Here is a 20440-nt window from a genome sequence, read left to right as displayed (position 1 = left end):
TAGTTTCAGCAGAGAGATGAAGGGAGATATTTACATCAATTTTTGCTATTGCAGTGTTTTTTTCCTTGATATCTTTCTATCAATTTGCTGTTTGTGAAATTCACAGTAACCTTTCCTTGCAAAGAAGGAAAACTCCCTGTATTTTCATTGCTGGTCCCCGTGCCCTCCTGCCTCCCCTTCTGTTTACACAGGCCAGTAGCTGACTATAGTTTTTCGTCTTATTATCCATAGTTTTATGTTTTATTATCATGCCCAAACACCATTTTCCTCCAGCTGGAATTTTTATGTAGCTCTCTTTATGAAACCCAGCCCTGTGTGTGTGTGAACACAGTACAAATAATTTGCCTTGTCAACTTCCTCCTTTTGCATATCTAGTATTTTATTATCACTATAGCTACTACTGTAGATAATCTTCCCAGTCATCCACAGCATTCTGTCTGCCACTCTACAGAGTTGATTCTGTGCAAGCACTGTCTGGCTGCAGCCAAAACACTGGTGTGTTGTCAACTCTGACGATGTAGTCATAAATCCAAAAAAGTATTTCCATACAAGCTGCTATGAAGAAAACTAGCTCTATCCAAGCTAGATATGGTATTCTGTATTAGTATTTATTTGTTGTAAGACTGTACTTGTATACTTCATTCAGGTGTATTTTTGTACTTGAATGAAATCAAATCACAAATGCAAATGATAATTTGAATATCTGTTGCCTGGAAATTGATAAGTAAATTGGGCAGTTTACCCAGATGATTAGCAAAAGGATTGCCTAAACCAAACTATAATTGTAATATTATATCAGAATAATATACATAGGAAGTTGCAAGTATACCTTAAGACAAAACTCTTCTCCAGTTCTGATTTAAAATTTAATATTATTTTCTTGCTTTTTTGGGAGGAGCATTGCAAATAGACTGATTTTCATACAAATGGGTGCATTAAATGGACTGAGAACACTGGATTTGTTTCTGATTTATCTTTTCAGTTTTAATGACTTTTTAAGTATGACTTTTTTTTTTTTCTCTGTAACAGCCTAATTCTAACTCAATGATATAAAAAAACCCACATTTATTCCAACCCAAACTGAAACTGGGTGGGGAATTTTTGATGAAGAAAACCTAGTAAGCAATGATTCTGTGACAGAGGAGAACCTTGTTAAGCGCATTGTAATACATATCTAACTATTTTCCTTATTTTACTGTTCAGTCTTATTTCATAACAGATATTGCACATGCTCCAGGAACTTGTTTTCTGGAAGATTATTGCACTTGTCAAGCTGTTAGGGTCACAGGTACCCTATTCAGTCTATATCTATATCTTATCACACTATTTGTGGCTCTCAATCCGGGATACTTTGTCTTTTCATACTGAATAGTTTTACTGAAAATGGAATGCTCCTGTATGTCCAGAGTCTTTCTGCATTCAGACTGTTGCACTTGGGTAGGTGGCTAGCTGAATTTTGGAAAAAAATGAATGATGTGGTCTTAGAAATTACGCTCAGAAAAAATATATATATATATTGACACTGTAACCTGTGCTTTTAGTTTGTTTGAGACTGTGATAATTTAAATTTTCTGTGCATATCAACTTCGTGTTGTTGAAAACAAACAGAAAGAATATGATAAGCACAAAAAAGAAAAGGACAAATTAATTTTTGTATTTCAGTTCACTTTCTGTAACATAAGAACAGTATGACTTAGTGTAAACCCACCAAAAGTATTTTGAAAATTAATTAAGAATTGTGTGGAGCTCCAGAACTTCAGTAATAAACACTTAGGAAAGCAGAAGCAAAGACAAAGATTGACAGTCCTGTTTTCAGAGCAGACTTTCAACAGATTACGATAAATCAATAGTGAAGAAAATAGTGAGGTGATAGGAGAATAAAAAGTGACCCTCAGCAGGGGATTGAAACTAGGTGCTCTTTGAAGTGCTTTCCAACCCAAATCATTTTGTAATTCTAGCTCTTTTTTAAATGAGTAGTGTGAAAGTTGTGTGAAAAAAGCAGGGATTCAGGAAAGAGAATATTTTGTATGATTATAGATTTTATCATATGCCTACAAATAAGATGGCTCAATAGAAGTTTTCTAGACATTTCCAGTCTTAAGAATTTTGTTTTTCAGTTTCATTGTGAATAGTAGTTAACGTCTGGCAGTTGCAGACATTCTGCACAAGCAGATGTCACAACATATTGAATTTGCTTTTTCAGTTCTAAAATGTGTTTATACCTAAAAAAAATAAACTGGTGTCGTTCTTGTTTAGTATTTATTCACTGCCAAATTATTATAACATGGTTGTTCTCCTTTCTCAGGTTATTTTATCCTATGATTATTTTATATGCTAGTCCTACAAGATACATAGAAAAATGAAATTGTTGAAATTTAGAGTTACTGGATATTAGTGAAGGCTGTACTTGGAAAAGCATTGTACAATTTCTTTATTTATCTTTCTTCTCAAAAATACACAACACTGCTTTGTATTCCGCCCTGTTATAAAATATCAGCTATTTGTAACCTTTTTGTATTAAAAGATCCTTTTATAGTGATCTATAGTGGTCCATGTATAGTGATATATATATATATATATATATATATGGAAAGATCAAGATACAACATAGTTACTGTTTGGTGATTAAGATGTCAAAAAAAGAATACAGATAGCCCTTTTGCCACACAAACACGCACAAAGGCAGTTACTGGCTTAGCATTTTCAAGCGTTGCTAAATATTAGATGGACCATTACAGAGTGTGCAATAGCTCTCCTTGTGCCACAATACTTTAGCAAGTACATTTTGTATTGTATGTAACCTTAGCAGTAGATTTTGTTATTCTGTATTTTGTCTGCTTTGGAGTGAAGTTATATTTATTTTATTGCTCTGAAAGTTTCTGGTTTTGTAGTCAGACATCTACAAGTACTTTCAGACTTGAAATGTGAAAGCATAATTCCCAAAAGCACGTTTTTTACAGATCTATTATAGTTTGAAAAGTTGTCTGACACTATATCCTTGAGTTTGGGAAATTATTTCAGTTGAATTGCATTGTATACAATGTCATTTTATTTTCCTCTCTTAAATTATTTACAGTCATACTTCAGATGTAGATAACAATAGTATCAATTGAATACCTGCCATGTTGGTATCATTATTTGTTTTAGAAAAGGGAATCGTGATAGTTTCTAGACTATCTTTAGGTAAGTATAAATGTGGGTACTTTGGTGTCCTCTTTCAGCATCAGCTGTATCAGCTGTGGATACTGCCATCAAGCTGTGTAGGACTGCTCAGCAGGTCAAGGTTATACAATATGGCCAAAAGCAGAAATAAAAGCTCTTGCTTCTCTACTGCAGTACACTTAGTAATTGCTTCTAAGCATTTAATCATCAGTTAGGTCACATTTGCTAATTTTGCACTGAAGTGAGTCAAATTGTGTTCCACTGGCTGCACAGTGAAGAATTATCTTCTGTCAAGAATATAGTAACAGGTACAATCTTGAATCTCAGTCAGTGTGAAAAATGATCCTGTATCTAAGTTTGAAAGTGATTTCATTGCTTTAACTGTAAGAGTACAGCTAAAGCATTGCTGTGCTGCTTTAATTTGTATATATTTTGTTGTGCATTGGATCATTTTGTTGGCTTTTTTCATCCAGTCTTTTAGAGTAGCCTGTTTCTTATTTCTATCCAGATTAAAACAAAACAAAAACAACAAAACTTTTCATTTTGAAGTCCTTTTCACTAGTGACATGTTCTTAGTATTCTTAGTAAAGATGAGCAACTACTAATTACAAAACTTTTTTTTTTTTTCCCGTAGGATGTTTTCCTGTGACCTGACATAATGTTTTCTAATATTACACTACAAAAAAATAGTTTGCTTTAAAAAATATTGCATGCATTTTTTAGAGATAACTAATAGCATAGCAGGTATAATTTAGGATCCAGCTTCGTCTCCACAATGAAGGCATATGTAAAATTATCTACACTTGCACCATTGCATTACATCCAGCCAAGGAATAATGTGTGTAGATCACCACCAGAGTGGGGTGTGCAGTCAAATGCCACAGGTCCCAAGTGAGGATTTATCTCTTAGTTCCTCTGTCTAGCTCCTATCCATATCAGAAGAGCTGGGGACAGTGAAAGCTTTATCACGAACAGTTCATGTGAACTTTTTCCATACACTCACTGAAATTCCATTCCTAGGCACCACACAGTAGTACTTCAGAAAAGAAAGGAAAAAAAAAAAAAAAAAAAAAAAAAATGGCAATACAGAGAGAGTTCGTGGTATTTTTGTAATGCAAATCATCAGAGATCCAAGAAATTAATGATACAATAGTAATTTTAAAACAGACTAGACCAGTGGATAATTATATTTGTCTCTGTTTTACTCAAAACTGTTTATTGGCTGGACATTCTGAGTATCTTCAGTCATATTTCAGTTGACCAGCACCACAGACCTTACTATGATTTGACTACTAACCATAAGAAAGAATTTATTACACTTTGCTATTCTGTGGGACGTTTCACTTCACCATTTGTATCCTAGCACTCATTTTATACTTTTAGATATTAGGTCAGGTACTATTATTTTCACTTTGTTCTGGATAACATTATTTCATAAAGTGAAATGTATGTATATGTTATTGATTGTAGGATGGAATGGGAAATTTGAGAGTCACTAAAAAAGGAATACGACTTGAAGGAATATCTGAATTTCTACTTCCACTATACGTGAAAGAAATCAATTCCCGAAAGGTAGGTGGTTTTTTTATATCATTTTTTCCCTTAATGTGCAGCTAATATAAATGATCTCTTCAGCCTCAAACTAAACGGTTTCATTATTACACCTCCTAAATTAGCGATCCATAGAGGTTTGTTTTGAGAATATGTAACAGCGAAATCTTCCTTCGTGTCATTTTTTTTCCTGAAACTTTGCTTGCCACTTAAAAGAAATGCATCATCCTTAAAAACAAGACTCAAAACTTCTATATTTCGTATTTGAAATGATGTTGGCATTGAGAATGGAGCATTTGAACTCTTCATCAGTAGTTAAGTCTAGAAGTACAAGGTGAATTGTGTGTAAAATGTATTGAAATTGTCAGGGATTTTATTTCCTTTCTGTTTTTAGCTAGAATGGTTTCTTTTTTTTCTTTTTTCTTCTCTTTTTTCTTCTCTTTTTTTTTTTTTTTTTTTTTTTTTTTTTTACAGACAATCTTGTTGAACTGTATCATGTCTCTAGCTTGTAGTTTTTCAAGGCAAGCCATTTTAAAATGCCATTTAAATGCAGTCATTTTCTTATGTGGTAGCAGATTATTATAAAGAAAAGAAGGAAAAGAAAATGCTACAGAAACTCAGTGCAGATCATTTTGATATAGGTGTTTTCACTCATTCGTGCTATTTATTCAACATTATCAGTATGGTATAAATGATTTAGAAACAAAAGTCTCTTAAATTCTCTTCACAATTCATACAATAATCTATAATTAGAGAAGAGTTTTACAACGCTTTTCAATCAACCATGTGAAAAGAATTGTAGTATGTATAGAGCTAAAGCTGGCAAGCAAGAAATTGTATTTACCGTCAGTGTCTTTATGGAAAATTCTTTAGAGTCTGTTAAAATCTATCTTTTGTCTGTATACGGAATGTCTCAAGTACATTCATAAATGAGATCATGACAGCTTCCCATTTCTCTTAATTAGTTCACTCTTGTGTTAATGGATATATGAGATGATTGACAAATCCATTGGTCCTTTTTTTTCTGTAAAACTACCATATTTCAATATTTGACAGAGAAACAATATTATTCTTGATAATGAAAAGCTATTTCTAATGAGATTAATAATCTCATCCTCAACAATTTTGAATCTTTAAGGCTTTAATAAACATATATCTTTGATTTTTCATCATACATTCAGTTACAAAACATTGCTCGTAATGTTTATTTTATAATAGTAGCTTAAAATATTAATTACTAGCTAACATTACAAAATAAGTAGAGTTGTTTCTGAATAAGTGCAAATATCATAGCTTTGATGTTGGTTAAAATGTTTGAATTCTAAAAACAAGCAAACAAAATACCTACCAAAGCAAAGCAACTTAGAAAACACTCAATGCATAATTAAATAAATGACTTTTTAAGCATTGATCAGTAAGATCAGATTCTGCCTTCCAAAACTGGAAAGGCATCTACAATGGGGAACACTGCCCATGTGTATATTATTTCTATGATGTTCTATTGTTTCCTTAAGAATTTTGTAATTTTAGTGTTCTTCAAATTAGTTAGAATAGTCTTTTATCTATTTCTAAATGAACAGAATAGTATGGAGTACTAAACTGTCAGAATCAGTAGAATCCAAAACACATCTGAAACTGCCAAATTTGTTCTTTTACATGCACATGCTGATTATTTTCATAAAGGAAAGTTGCTCTTTAAGTACATTTACCCATTTCCCATTAAAAAACAGAGACAATGAAGTGATATCACCCAATTAACCCCTGATGCAAACTGTAATGAATTTAGTAGTGTTATTTTGGAACATCTGTATTTCTCTGCATTAGCGATGTGATTTGTAGACTGACTCTTGGGAGCTCTCTCTATTACTGTCAGCATTGCAGGTCAGGGCTTCATAACTTTTCCACAGGCATAACAAGGTAGAGTGAGGTGGGAAGACCAATGATATTATCAGCAGGTTGCAGCAGCTGGTGCTAAGAAAGATTCTGTGCTTATATGGGAACTATCTGTTAGCTAGATTTGGAGCTGATAAAACATGTTCATGCAGTATAATTTAATTCTTTGAATCCTGTTGCTACCGAGGTGCACAGATATCCTGGAAGCCTCAATTAAGAGGCTTTTTTTGTATTATCAAAAAGTCGCAAAGACACCTAAGAGTCTGCCATCTTTACTGCTCAGTGCAAAGTTCAGTGCTTGTTTCTGCAGTTACTGGTGACATACCTCTCTGATAAAATCTACAATGGCCCACAGTTCATTTTTCTAATATCTACTCTTCAGCCTTACCCTTCATCTGTCACTCAAGATAAAGCCATTAGTATGGCATAAATAAAAGGGCTCCTTAAGTCATTTGACTCTCAACATGATGTAGTTCCAGTGTACTGAAAGCTCAGTGTCAATTTATTGGCTATGAACAAGATCTAAATGTTTCTTAATCAGAAGATTTGCCAAGGGACAAGTCACTTATATTTGTTGGTGGTCTCTGTAGCGGCTGTCATTCTGAAATTGAGTTGGCTATACTCACTGTTCACTGACAGCAGATAGACCTTCATGATTCATGGTTTTGCCCTTGATTTGCTATACTTCACTGAAACTTATCTGGGGGTCATCCAATTGTGCAAGTCTATCTTCTGAACACATCATTTTTTCATGTCAACCTGGACTCCACTTATTATTACTGTGATTTGTTGCTCATCCAAGGAAGATGTCTGGTTGTATACAGAAAATTCTGACTTAATATTATTGAAGATCTTTATTTTGGTTGATTGCAACTCATGAATAAAGTCATGAGTGGCTATATCCACTCGATTTTATATGAGCCTGAGGAACTGAATTTGATTTGGGAACACTTCTTCAGAAAGATGTGGGAAGTTAATTAAGTAGAAACTGTTATTCTGTTTTTTGTTGTTGTTGTTTTGGCATCAATTGCATCTTCAATTTTGAAATAGTTCCTTGATGTAATGCATGTGTGTTCCATTGGGGCAAATTTAACTGAAACTGTGATATTTCTTTTTGGTGATTATCATATCCTGTATGTGATTCTAATACTCACTGAAACTGAGTATACTTTGTGCTGTTTTAACTGTGTGAATTATCCGAGAAATTACATTATTTTTGTTTTTGTTTCTTTTTCCCTGAACAACTTTAAAATAATGCCATTGGAATTTACAGAGGCTAAGCAAACCCTTAAAAACCATGCATATTTAAAATTAAGAATGATTTCTATTCATTTTTCCAAACAAAATATGATACAAACCAGGAACAAAAAAAGACCTGAAAAGGAGAAAAATCTAAATATTTTTTATCTTATCTCTTTAGGCAGAAATTTATGCATATGCCTGTAGGGAAAAAAAAAAAAAAAAAAAAAAAAAAGTGGAATGGGGCAGGAATAGGAGAAGTTAGGGGGAAAATATCCTTGTATGTCATTAAGTATAAGTGAAGTACATATGTTATCTTTCCCCAAATACTTCCAGTCTATTAACCATGATATAGGGACTACTGAGATAATTTGTAATGAATTTCATTCAAATCAGGCTGTGCTCTTACTTGCAGGCCTTTAGAATGCAAAGATGCATTTTGCCAAAAATAACTGTGAACAGTGTGCTTTTAAGCTTACTAGGAGATCTACCTTGTATCCAAAGACTCAGTGTATTGACAGCAATGAAGGCGCGTGTGGGAAAAATTCTGCTGGGAGCTGTCAGCATGGATTTATGAAATAGAAATCATATCTGGCCAACCTGACAATCTTTTACAACAAGGTGAGGAGTGTGGTGGATGAGAACTACTTCTGTTGATTATCATGTCTTTAGACCCTATGTTCTACCACATTCTTTTTGAATGAAGTACATGTTAAATAAGAGGGCAGTGAGATAGACTGAAAACAGGCGGAATTGCTGGCTTAAAATTTTGTGCTTGTTGGTCCAGCTGGAGGCCAATCACTTATGGCACACTTCTGGGTCCAATACTAAGGCCAACAGTGTTTATTTTCTTCATGAATGACCTGGACATGTGGACTGCAACCTCAGCAAGTTTGCACACGATTCAAGACTGGGATGAATTTATAAATAACTTGAAGAAGTGAAAGAGAATGTGAGAAATAATTAAAACTGTTCAGAGTCGTTGTTATTCCCTACTAACTGACAACTATACCCTTTTCCTGTTTCAGATCTGATCACTCTCAAAATTGTAGAGGGTTAATCAAAGAATTCTTATATTCATTCAGAAACAGAAATTGTCTCAAACATAGAACACATTATTTCAAGAGATGTAAGCCTACTTACCAAAGTTATTTTACCTGACAAATATGGATAAATTTATTTCGTATTTTAGAATGAAATAGAACTATTAAAGTCTTTTTTTTTTTTTAATGTCAGTTTTGTTTTCAGAATACTTTGTGTTTGATATGATGTATATGTAAAATATTTGCAGACGAATCATATAAAGTAGATAAACCATTCATGATCTGAAAACAAAAGTGGTCAAACTGAAAAACAGAATCTGCATGTTACTGTAGAAGTGCTGGAAATGTTCAAGAAGAAATTGCAAAGCAATTTTTGTTTTAGTGACAGCAGATGTAAAGTCAGAGAAGTAAACTTCCACAGTTTTATGAGCCAGTTTAGAAAGCGATAGTTTTTCCATCTCTCTATGAAACTTACCAGACTTACATTGTATTAGATTGAGGTCTTTTTCTTCCCCCCTATTATTGTTCGCAGCATTTCTGTATTCTGTGAGGGAAAAAAGAAAAGAAAAGAAAATGAATCTGGAAAAGAAAATACAGATTTATTTTGGAAAAATATAATAGCTTTGAGACATTGCTCACAATTTATCTTGCATGATAATAGAGAAAATTAATGAATATTCAGAATCTTACATTTACTTCCAAGTACAAGTTGGGGAGTAAATATCACATCTATTTTTACATTCTGTGATTAGGACACCAATCCTCTCTTATAGTAACAACTTGTTTGTTCCTACACAGCGTGTGACTACTACTGGCAAATAAAAAAAAAAAAAAAAGAAAAAAGAAAAAAAAAAAGGCATACATATTACTATCTCCAGTTTGAAGTGGTTTTTTTTGGTTTTCAGGGAGAACCAAGTTGGATTTCACTGCTTTCAAAATCTACAGCATTTGTTAATTTTTCATTTTTCCATGACAGATGAGCAGATATTTGTAGTGTACATATCTATATACAGCAGCTTACATTTACTGATCACTGTTAAGTACTGAAGACTTTATGGATACTAAGTGTGCTTTTTGAGTTCTTAGTGTACAGCCTTTTGTTATCATAAGAAATATGTCATGGTATAAACCTGCAGTTTCTGAAATAACTAATCAGCAGCAATGAAAGTTTCTCTTCCGAATATTCTCTTAAAGTATTTTTTGTTTATTTTTTACTACTCCCTGAAGAAGGTTCCAATCCATCTCTTGCTTTGATTGAATCTTCAGACTCCTTTGTATATGTCTGACATCCTTTCCTCTATTAATTTAAATTTCTTTTTTTTTTTTTTTATGGTGCCATATTAATTTCTCACAGAATCTATTGAACTTCTGTCTGTTTTAGGAAGTGCAACTGCAACATTTTAGGAATGTGCAACTGCAACATTACTTATAATGAAGTATCAAATAAAGATGAGGTAGAAAAGGTAAACAAGTACAAGAAGTTCTACAGGCTTCTTAAGGAAGTAGTAATAAAGAATTACGAAAATATTTGCAGTTGCAGCAACAAGTGTATTTTAGTTATGTAACATTTTCCTTTTTCATTATGTTAGCCATTGCAAAATATACTAGTAACTTTCTTTTCTTACAGATCTTCAGTGTGTAAGAAAATAAGAGTAATTTTTGTTTATAGATGTAAAAAACTTAAGTTCTACTTTTCATCATAGCAGTAGAATTTTTGGTACTATTGTTACTCTAAAGAAGTTTTGAATTTATTATTTAAGAAAAAAACGTAAGTACTGTTTATTTCAGAACAAGAAGTGTTTGGACCCTGTCCTACTGTCCTGCATCCAACAGTGATAACAAATAATACTAAGGTTAGTTGAAAGCATTACTGACTTGAAGAGCATCTTCATGAAAATAATTGCCCAATGCAAAACAATTTTAAGTCTTCATTACAAAGTATGCTTTCGAAGTATAAGCATGCTGTTAATCTGTATTATTTTAAAGTTCAACTGTAGCAACAATGTGCAGCCTAGACCACTGATACATCAAATGTTTATGTAATAAATTAGACTTTAAACACTTATCAAGATTCTGCTTTATTTGACAAAGTTTAAAATTAAGAATCAAGAAAAGTTTAGATCTAATTGCCATCTCAAATTTTCTAAGGACAAATCTTCAAGCTATAGAAAAAATCTTGAAATAGAAAAGAAAAACAAAACTAGTGCACTGCTGTTTGATGTATTATTTATGTCTTAAAGATACTAAGGGTAATTTTTTAAGAAATTCAGTAGGAAGTGAATACTGGAAAAAACTGGGAAGAACATTAGACTATGGATGTTATAATTCATCAGTGAGATTGAGGTAATGAAGACTCGCAAGGAAAGTAAAAGTCTTATAACAGAAGTAGTGAACAAGTTTTAACATCCTGCACTGGAATTGGTAATTACAATTTCAGCATCATGATTGTACAAGAAACATCTGGGGATTTACAGAAAAGCTGGCTCTTGGGCTTCAGCCAGAGACTCATTTGTACCTTCAGCTGAATTCAAATCAGTTGTTCCGCTAAGAAAGTAACTGCATTTCACAAGGTTTGTTAATTTACGGAGGCAATCTGTCATGCACAGTTCTGCCAACAGCCACTACAGTATGTGCTCTTGCAGAAGTCTGTACAAGTATAAATGGTAATTGCAGTGGCATGGGTGTAAGCTGGTGATGGTCAAATGGTTTTTGGTCTGGAGCCTAGCTAATTTTCATTAGTAACACTGAAATATCTTTCACTTCAGTGGTGATCTACATGAAAAGTGTCACAATGATTTTTAGTAGAAAGGAAAACTGAATTTTATGCTAAGAGTATAGAATGACTATAAATTTTTTTATTATTTTTTTTCACTTGCTAGAATTAGGATATAAAAAACGTCTTAAAAGAATTTCTCGCTTTGTTTCTCCACTAGGTATGTGCCAGATCAGAATCTTCCTTTAAATCTGTGGTATTTCTTTTTGAGTAAACTGCACATCTACAAAATCCCCAAGAAAAGTCCTTGATACTTGTGTTGTCATTTTCATCAAATGTAGGCACTTTGAAATGCCAGTAAACTCTCATGGCAGGATGAGCCAAATCACTTAACACAGAAGATTTCAGAGTGAATCAGCTTTTTTATATCTACTATATATCCTAGAAGTAGAAAATCTGGTTTTAGAAATGCTTTAGTAAAAATATCATGATTATCCAAATCTGAGGTACCACACGTTCTGTCAAGATGCAGATGCTGCTACTGTATTTGTAAGATACACTTCTGTAGTATGTGCTAGTATTTTGCAACACTGATTCATATCGAAAGTATGCTAATTTTTGGAGCTTCACTGACTCTTCAGTACACATAAGGTGAATACAACATTGTTCTTAGGAAAATGAGAAAGGTTATGAATACTTACTGCAAAGGTAAGGTGGAGAGAATACCCAAAAGCAGCGGATACGAGAATGAAGAAGTGCATCTTTATCTTACATTAATGGGATTTGTACATAGAGAAGACCAGTATGTTGAGGGGACTGGGAGGAAGTAAACTTTATACTAAGCTATGGCACCTACTGTTCACTTTTTTTTCCTCCAAAATCTTCTCCTATTTATTGAAAAACAATAGCTTGAAATACTTCACAAGTTTTTACAGACACAAAGAAATTTGATATGAATATCTAAACTGTTTTTCAGTGGAATATGCAAAAGGCCACATTGACACTCTCTCAAGATGTGCTTTGTACCTTGTTCTTAGGACTTTAAGCTATTTATCAGCTATTCTTCATATTGCTAGAGGAGCATTAAGATCTGTTCTGGCTACAGATAGAATCAGCACCAGTATTTGTGTATTTCTGTGCACTTCGAAGGTTGCAGCTGTTGGTTAGTCTGGACTTTTAACTGTATTTCTGCAGTTTGATGTAATTTCTGATCCATGTATTGGAAGTGACATCTGGTGAGCATGGCGTAGATGCTTTGTGTGAGTTCAGTAGCCTAAAACAATAACTAGTTCTGTGTAGGAAATTTTGCCACATAAGTATATTACAGGAACAATAACAGACGTAAATCTCTTTTTCACTTTGAGTTTAGTACTCAGATGTAAACATCTGTGTACAACTGTATTAATATCTTTTTTCATTTTACAGTTAGGGACTCTGCATTTCACCCCTGTCCTTATCTTTTAGTGGAGTGAGAACCATGATGGCACAAATCATCTCCTTATCTCCCGTGTATCTCATTTTCTACACAGGACCCACCTGAGGATATATAGAGAACATCTGTCTGGTATGCATGACATTCGGGTCAGGATCACAAGTTGCACTGCATAATTCAGAAGCAATTGCAGATGCATCCAGCATAATATACCCTTGCTTTGAAATTCCTCCAAATGAATAAACCAAGTGCAAACTTGGAACAAACATAGGAATCAAAGTAAATTAACATAAACCAAGATTTAATTGTGGGTGATTCCCAGCTGGAATCTAATGCTTTTCAGCTCTAGCCTGATAAGACTTTCCTGTCCAGTCAAAAGTGTCTAAAGCCTTCAGAAATGGAGACATCCTAGGATAAGGATGAAATCATCCTTTATGAGAAACTTACTTAAAATCAATTAAGCTGAGATTACCAATTTCTTCTATGTGGTTTTCTGTGTGAAAAGATGAGAGAGACTTAATTGCACACTTGGCTCAAATTTCAGCTCATACAAAACATTTAGTGCAATATCACTTATTCCTTAAAACAGGATACACTTAGATAAAATAACTGAATATACTAAGTATGTGAATGATTCCTATTTTATATGATCTTATATGAAGGTCAGTAAACACTTTAACTTTTACTATGATATTCTGCATATTTTTTATTTTATAATATTTTCTGTAGTATTTTAATATGTAATATAAAATTTTATTTTTTTATTTTAATAGATTAAGTGAAAATTTGCTCTTGAATATTAATTCTAGTGAACTGCTTTTTTCTCTGTAGCTGGATATACAGAACCTCAGAGTTTAATCTTCATTTTACAATCCTTTTCAAATGTGATTCTAGCTGCTTAAAGCTGAACCTCCTATAATCTATTTCGTCCCATCTAGCATTTCAGTTTTCGAGAGTGTACTTGTAAAGTACATCTTCTGGTTCTCTTCTATTGCTCTCCTTTGGTGTACATTATGACATGGTCTCAGCACATGTAAACGAGATTACTTTTCAGCAAAACTTAACTGGAATATGTTGACATTGTTAACATAGGGAAAACAAAACAAAAGCAAAACAAGCAACAAAAACACAGAAAAAACACTAGGTACTTCAGCACCAAAAGTGTCATTCTCATATTCTGTAACTTCATTGTAAATGTAAGTACAACCAATTTATTTATTTCAATAATCAAACTGTCACTGTAGGTTTAAGCAGAAGTTTTAATTAATGTTTGCAATAGTTATCTAGGCTGTGTACTTTCTCACAGACCCTTTGGATATGTTTCTGTGATTACAAAAACAACTGATAGTGATAGAGAGACCTTTAAAGACTGAAATTTCCAAGTGAGAAATATTAATGAAAAATTATTTACACTGAGAATGAAAAAGAAACCTTTTTCAGTTTTGGCTTCTAAAAGTTCATTACTTTCTGAAAGCTCTTAATAATATTGGATTTTAGGTATCTGTTCTTTTTGCTTGTAAATCTATTGTGCTTGTCTGTACAAATAGGAAGCTATTTTGAATAAGGTTTTTTTTTTTGTTTTTTTGTTTTTTTGTGTTTTTTTTTTCTCTGCATTTTAGACAAGATGACCTCTGCATATCAATTTCTTTTCTGTAAAACAGTGATAACAGCACTTTTCCATTTAGGAAGGTTGTAAGGCTAGATAATTTAAAAGACTCTGTGAGTTGTTAGATTGTTAGGTGATGTGAGTGAATGATAACATCAGGTCATAGTGGTATGAGTACAATGTAAAGAAATATTCAGTTACTGTGGACTATTTTATATTGAACATATTGAGATTATCAGTAATGTTCTGTGCCCTCAGTTGCTATTACTACCATCATTTTGTTTTTTTTGTAGAAGATGTAGTTTACAAACATTATCTTAATCTCATCCTTCTCCTTTAAATTATTTTTTATTTTTTTAGTACTAATCAGACATAAATTTCTTGTGATCTGTGATGTTTATTTTTTTCTAATCAGAAAAAGTAGGTCCTACCCTTATTTTATTGCTTTACTAAAACAGATTTGCTAATGAGGCTACCCATACCGTTTCCCTACTTAAAAATAAATAAATAAATAAATTGATAATGATTTTGGTCCTGACTGGGGAAGAAGGATAAACAGTTTTGTTATAAATTGTTTCTAGCAAATGTCTTCATCCTTGGAGATGCTTGAGGAGCAGGAGCACTAACACTAGCAGTAGAGCAAATGAAAGTAAACAGCAGCTACACTGTCAAGGTAAGATAGAAAAATAGGAAGGTATAATCCATCCTGCTTGTCTGAAATGTATCCTTCCACAACAGTGGAATCTCTGTGTATGCATGTCCTTGAGTGTAAGTAGATACAAGCATATATGAAACAAAAACACAAGTATAGATTAATTTTTAATATTTGAGTGACTTCTATGGTTCAGATTTGGCAAACAAGTGAGAAATTTGTAAAGATAAGTTTTCAAAAAATAGTACATCTGATCAGTTGAGATATTTAATTATGTTAGAAACAGGGATTATTTTTATAAAAAAAATAAGTATTTGTTCCTAGTGTTCCATCATAACACAGTACTGCGTTATCATCAACTCAAACTTCAGATATTTCTTACTCCTCCTCTCTTCCAATGTAAACTATGAATTATCCTCAAAAGCTCCCACCTTTACAAAATGCAGGAAATTTTTGTCATGGTGCTTAGTAATTTTCTTCCTAACCTATTCTGTTATGACCTACTAAAGAGGCAATTAAAAGAAAAGGAAGTTATGTGCAAACCCGGAGCTTTATAAAACCTGAATGGCATTAATTGAATTGAAATAGCCCCAAAAAAGCATGAAATTTTAAATATTAGTATTTTAGAAAAAGCGTACCACATCTGAGCTGTATCAGTAGTGATATGAATTTATTGAAAATATTGCTGAATAGAGACATGACCATTTTCTATACCAAATATATGAGATAACTTAGTTTTGTGGAATTCTCTGGGAGCTTGATTTTACTTAACCCAATAACAATTAGAATTAAATATATAAAATGTATGTTTTCCAGTCCCATTGTCAATCCTGAAAGATTTGAGGTACATATTTTCAGTTTTAAGACTACAGAAATGCACGTATTACTCGAATTATTTTGCTAGCAAGATAAGTGAGATTTTCTAAATTACAAGAGTTTGCAGAAATTAAGTGTATTTATGTTTGCATGCCCAGCTTGGAAGGAATCTAAATGAAAATCAGTTCTACAGATAAGTACTTAATAAGAATATTTTTCATCATGTATGTTTTTCAGTTTGGAGTGAAAAATAGCATATTATTAAGAGAAGACTTATTCTTGATATCATTAATGGCTTAGGAGTTGGTTGGATTGTTGCTTGGTTGTGATTTTGCTTTTGGCAAGAAGTAGAACTACCTCCAGCATTCTTTTTCAGGAGATTTGTTAACTCATAGCTTCTCATTGTTTTTAAAATAAGGAGGCCTTTGCGAAGAAGCCAAGAAATAGCGGATCAGTCTTAGATTTTGGTCAAAATACAGCTTTTGTTAAGTAATTAGTTTTTGAGGCCACATGATTTAATCTGGCAAGCAGCTAACCAGCAAACGGTCTTTCATTCATGTCCTTCCTTCCAGTGGGATGGGAAGATAACTGGAAAAAAAAACCCCACAAAAGTTCAACTCATGGGTTGAAATAAAAACTAAGACAGAAGAGAAAAAAAATGATAATATTAATTTCTATATCCATAACTTTAATGACTATACACGAGTGCTGCCATGAAAGTAATGCCTGCTACTTTATTATGTTGGCCTGTGAAATCAGAGGCAAATGCTGGTGATGTGGCAGTAGACATTGAACCTTCTTGCAAGTATTGTTATGTTTTGTTGCCACATGACAGCTCAGCTTCGTTACCAGACACTTCCAATTCAGCTCAAACTCATTCATATGCTGCCAATGTCTCTTTTTCAGTTGGAGTGTAGTGGGTCTTGAATCCTCTGCATACTTAATTCCAAAACACTGGGGGTTGACCTTGAGACTCCACTGGGGTTTTCTGCCAGCAGCTCCAAATCGGCTCCAAAGTGCTTTTTTTACAACTTGTCCTGCACAACCTGGCCCAAAGGTAACTACGTGAACTATCTCCAATTTAATTTTTTCAAAGGCTTGTTGCTCAGGACTACCAATCTAAAATCATTCTTCTTCCAAGTCACTTGACAGGGAAGGTTTACAGTCAGGCTATAATCTAGAATGTATGTTCTCCAGAAACCCACAGCACCTAAGAAAGCTTCTTCTTTTTTTTTTTTTTTGCTAATTGGTGGAGGCATAGCAGTTATTTTACTTGTCACAACCATAGGGATTCCTAAAACTGGATTTTCATAGAAGTTGGAGGGAACATTTCTAAGTTATCTAGTCCAACTCCCCTGAAATGAACAGCTAAATCAGGTTGCCCAGTGCTTGATCCAACCTTGCCTTGAAAGTCTCTAGGACAAGGCATCCACCACATCTCTAGGCAACTTGTTCCACTGCCTCAACAGCCTCCCCATAAAGGACTTCTTCCTTGTATGCAACCTAAATATATTTTTTAAGCTTGAAGGCATTTCCCCTTGTTCTGCCACCACAGACCCTGCTAAAGAGTCTGTCCCCTTCCTTCCTGTAGCTTGAATTTTCAGACATAGTATCAGAAGGAAGATATCAAATCTATATTAATTATCCCAATATTCATTGGCAATGTAGTTAATTTTAGTAACTAGATCAACTATTCTACTTTTTTTGTTTGTCTGTTTCTGGAAATGTTAAATACAGAAATCTTGAGATTGAGCCATGGGAGGATGCATGATGTTTAATTATTATACTTCTTCAGTCCTCCCAATTTGTGCCACTTAATGCCTGATTCAGAACTCACAATATGAAAATTTAAGATAGCTTGTGTTTTTTTGTTGTCATTGGGTTTTTGTTTTTGTTTGTTTGTTTTTAACTGCATTATCTACTGTAGCAGTAGATGCTCTGTTTCTTTGTGATAATCTCTAATCCTCTCATACTACGTGGGTTTCTGTGTACGCATATTGATTCTCTCAAGTCAATAATTTATTTTGTTAAATAATTTTTTTTTTTAAATTTTATGCTTTATCAGTATTTCTTGTTCATTTATTGGGACAGAAGGGAAATAAAATCCATAACTTTCAGTATATTGTACAATATAGGCTTGATTCTGTTTTTAGTTAAATCAACTAAGCTCTGAATGGTCTGTCTGAATTTAGAGAATTCAAAGAAGGTACATACAAATTACTGGTTTAATCTGTACATGTTTTTAGTTAATACCCTTATTTTTAAATCTTGAAAATAAGATTCCTGTGTAAGCTGGTATTTTTATCAGTTTCCACACAATACTGCTAATAAGGTATCAACTCCAAAGCCTGCAGGCAACAATACAAACATTTAAACTGTCAGTTATTTTTTCTGTTCATGGTTTATTTTTGAATAAATGCTTCTTTCAATGTATTTGGATATATCTCCAGCAGTGCAAATGAAAAACCCAGCTATCAGTTAGTCAGCATGTCCAATCTTCAATTCTTTTGACAACTTCAATTATGTATTTGATTTGACACAAATTTTATTAATTGAAAATCTGAAAGGCCATTTACACCCCTAAAACACCTCTTATTTATCAGCCTAATAACTGAAGAGAACAGTTGTTATGATTTTAATGTAAATTTAATACAACCAAGGTAATTCTTAATTATAGAAAAAGCTACAGTGGGATTTCACCTGTTGAGTAGAAGTGCTTTTGTAACCAGGAGCCTGTATGAATAATACAAGTTCATCAGGTTATGTTGGGCTTTACTTAGGTTCTTGGTAGTTTAATGTTGAATCTGAAACAAAATCAATATTCAGCAGACTTTTAAAGATCTACTGGACAGTAGAAGCTGTGCCCTTTAAATGTGCTAGTCCTGCTGGGACATCTTTTGTGGATCATTTTTACTTTAATTGAAGACCAACTTTGATCTCAAATACATGTAATCAGATATATCGGGAATGGTAGGATTATGTTTTCAGTTCTGTCTTTGATTTGCATAACTTAAGCCCACTGTCTCTTTTATCTTATGCAATTACTCTTCTTTTATGCTAATATATTTCATTATCGCAATGAGCAAATTTTTGAGTCACTGTTTTCACAACAGTGTAATGCAGATTGCGCACATAGTCTTAAAGCTTCTTCCACCATTATTTTTGTCTGTATTTACGAAGGGCAGAGGAGGCAATCTAAATATCTGTGAAGATCTGTGTAGGAAAAAGACATATAGTACTGTACAACTTGAACACACGTCTGCTAATGCTACTTTCTTAACTGTCCAATAGATAATAGTAATTTAATTTTGTGTAATTTGTGATTTGTGTAATATTTTCCTTCTCCCCCTCATTATTTTAATTTTAATTATTCCTTGGCCATAGGAGGAACAATGATTGACATCTTATGGACGTAGTATTATAATAGAATGGCTTGGGTTAGAAGAGAACTTACAAATCATCTAGTTCTAGCTACTGCATCAAGCTGCCTCAGGGCCCCACCCAATGCCTTCAGTTATCCTCAGCTTCTTAGAGGAACCTCTTCTAGCATCTCACCATCCTAATACCATCTAATCCAAATCTCCCTTTTTATTTTAAAACCGTTCCCTCTTGTCCTGTAAGTATCAGACCATGTAAAAAATTGGGCCCTCTCCTCATAAACTCCCTTCAAGGACTAGAAGACTGGAGGTCTATCCAGAGTCTTCTCCAAGCTGAACAAGCCCAGCTCCATTAGCCTGTCTCTGTAGGAGACTGATCTGGTTCTCTGATAATCTTTGTGGTCCTTTTCTGGCCCCGCTCCAGCATCTCTATGTCCCTCTTGTCTTGTGTTTGTTGGAGCACTAACCTGGAGAAGTAGCACTTCCGTTCCAGGCCAGGTTCCAACTAAAATTTTGTAGATTTAATGTAATCTTTGAAATGATTTTAGCTACCTTAATATTTCCTAGCGTGCAATGATCAATTGAGCTCATTATTGTAAATGCATTGCTATTCACTTCATCAAAATTTGATTCTTAATGCCTGGATTACAAAGGAGGATATACGGATGACTTATCTTCTCTCCAGACACAGTTCCCAGATTAAAAGTGTGTCCTTGCATCATTATAAACTATTCTCACTTTTCATCAGTATGGTGTACTCTCCCATTGTATAGCATTTGTTCAGAGTGACACTAATAATCTCCAGATTATTGTGACACTAATAATCTCACAAATTGTTACAAAATGCAATGCTGTTGCGTTTCAGGCAAGAGAGACTTTGCTAATATTTGCCCATCTTGACTATAGAAAGCAATAGTTTATTTAACTCTGTCAGATGATCTCTCTCCATTTTTCCC

At 33.4% G+C, this 20440-nt stretch overlaps 1 protein-coding gene across 2 annotated transcripts in view; it reads left to right on the top strand.

Moving 5' to 3' along the window:
* Window positions 1-20440, top strand: part of SGCZ (sarcoglycan zeta) — a 146829-nt gene that overhangs the window by 54596 nt on the left and 71793 nt on the right. For both annotated transcript variants that reach the window (XM_042812420.1, XM_042812419.1), the window contains exon 2: window positions 4633-4734. In XM_042812420.1, coding sequence (XP_042668354.1) covers window positions 4633-4734 — 102 coding nt within the window. The remainder of the gene's footprint in view (window positions 1-4632; window positions 4735-20440) is intronic.

The sequence above is a fragment of the Centrocercus urophasianus genome, unplaced genomic scaffold (genome assembly GCF_019232065.1).
Source record: "Centrocercus urophasianus isolate 14NV4802_14NV808 unplaced genomic scaffold, USGS_Curo_1.0 seq_13, whole genome shotgun sequence".
NCBI classification, from domain to species: domain Eukaryota; kingdom Metazoa; phylum Chordata; class Aves; order Galliformes; family Phasianidae; genus Centrocercus; species Centrocercus urophasianus.
This window is presented reverse-complemented; position numbering and strand designations above follow the sequence as displayed.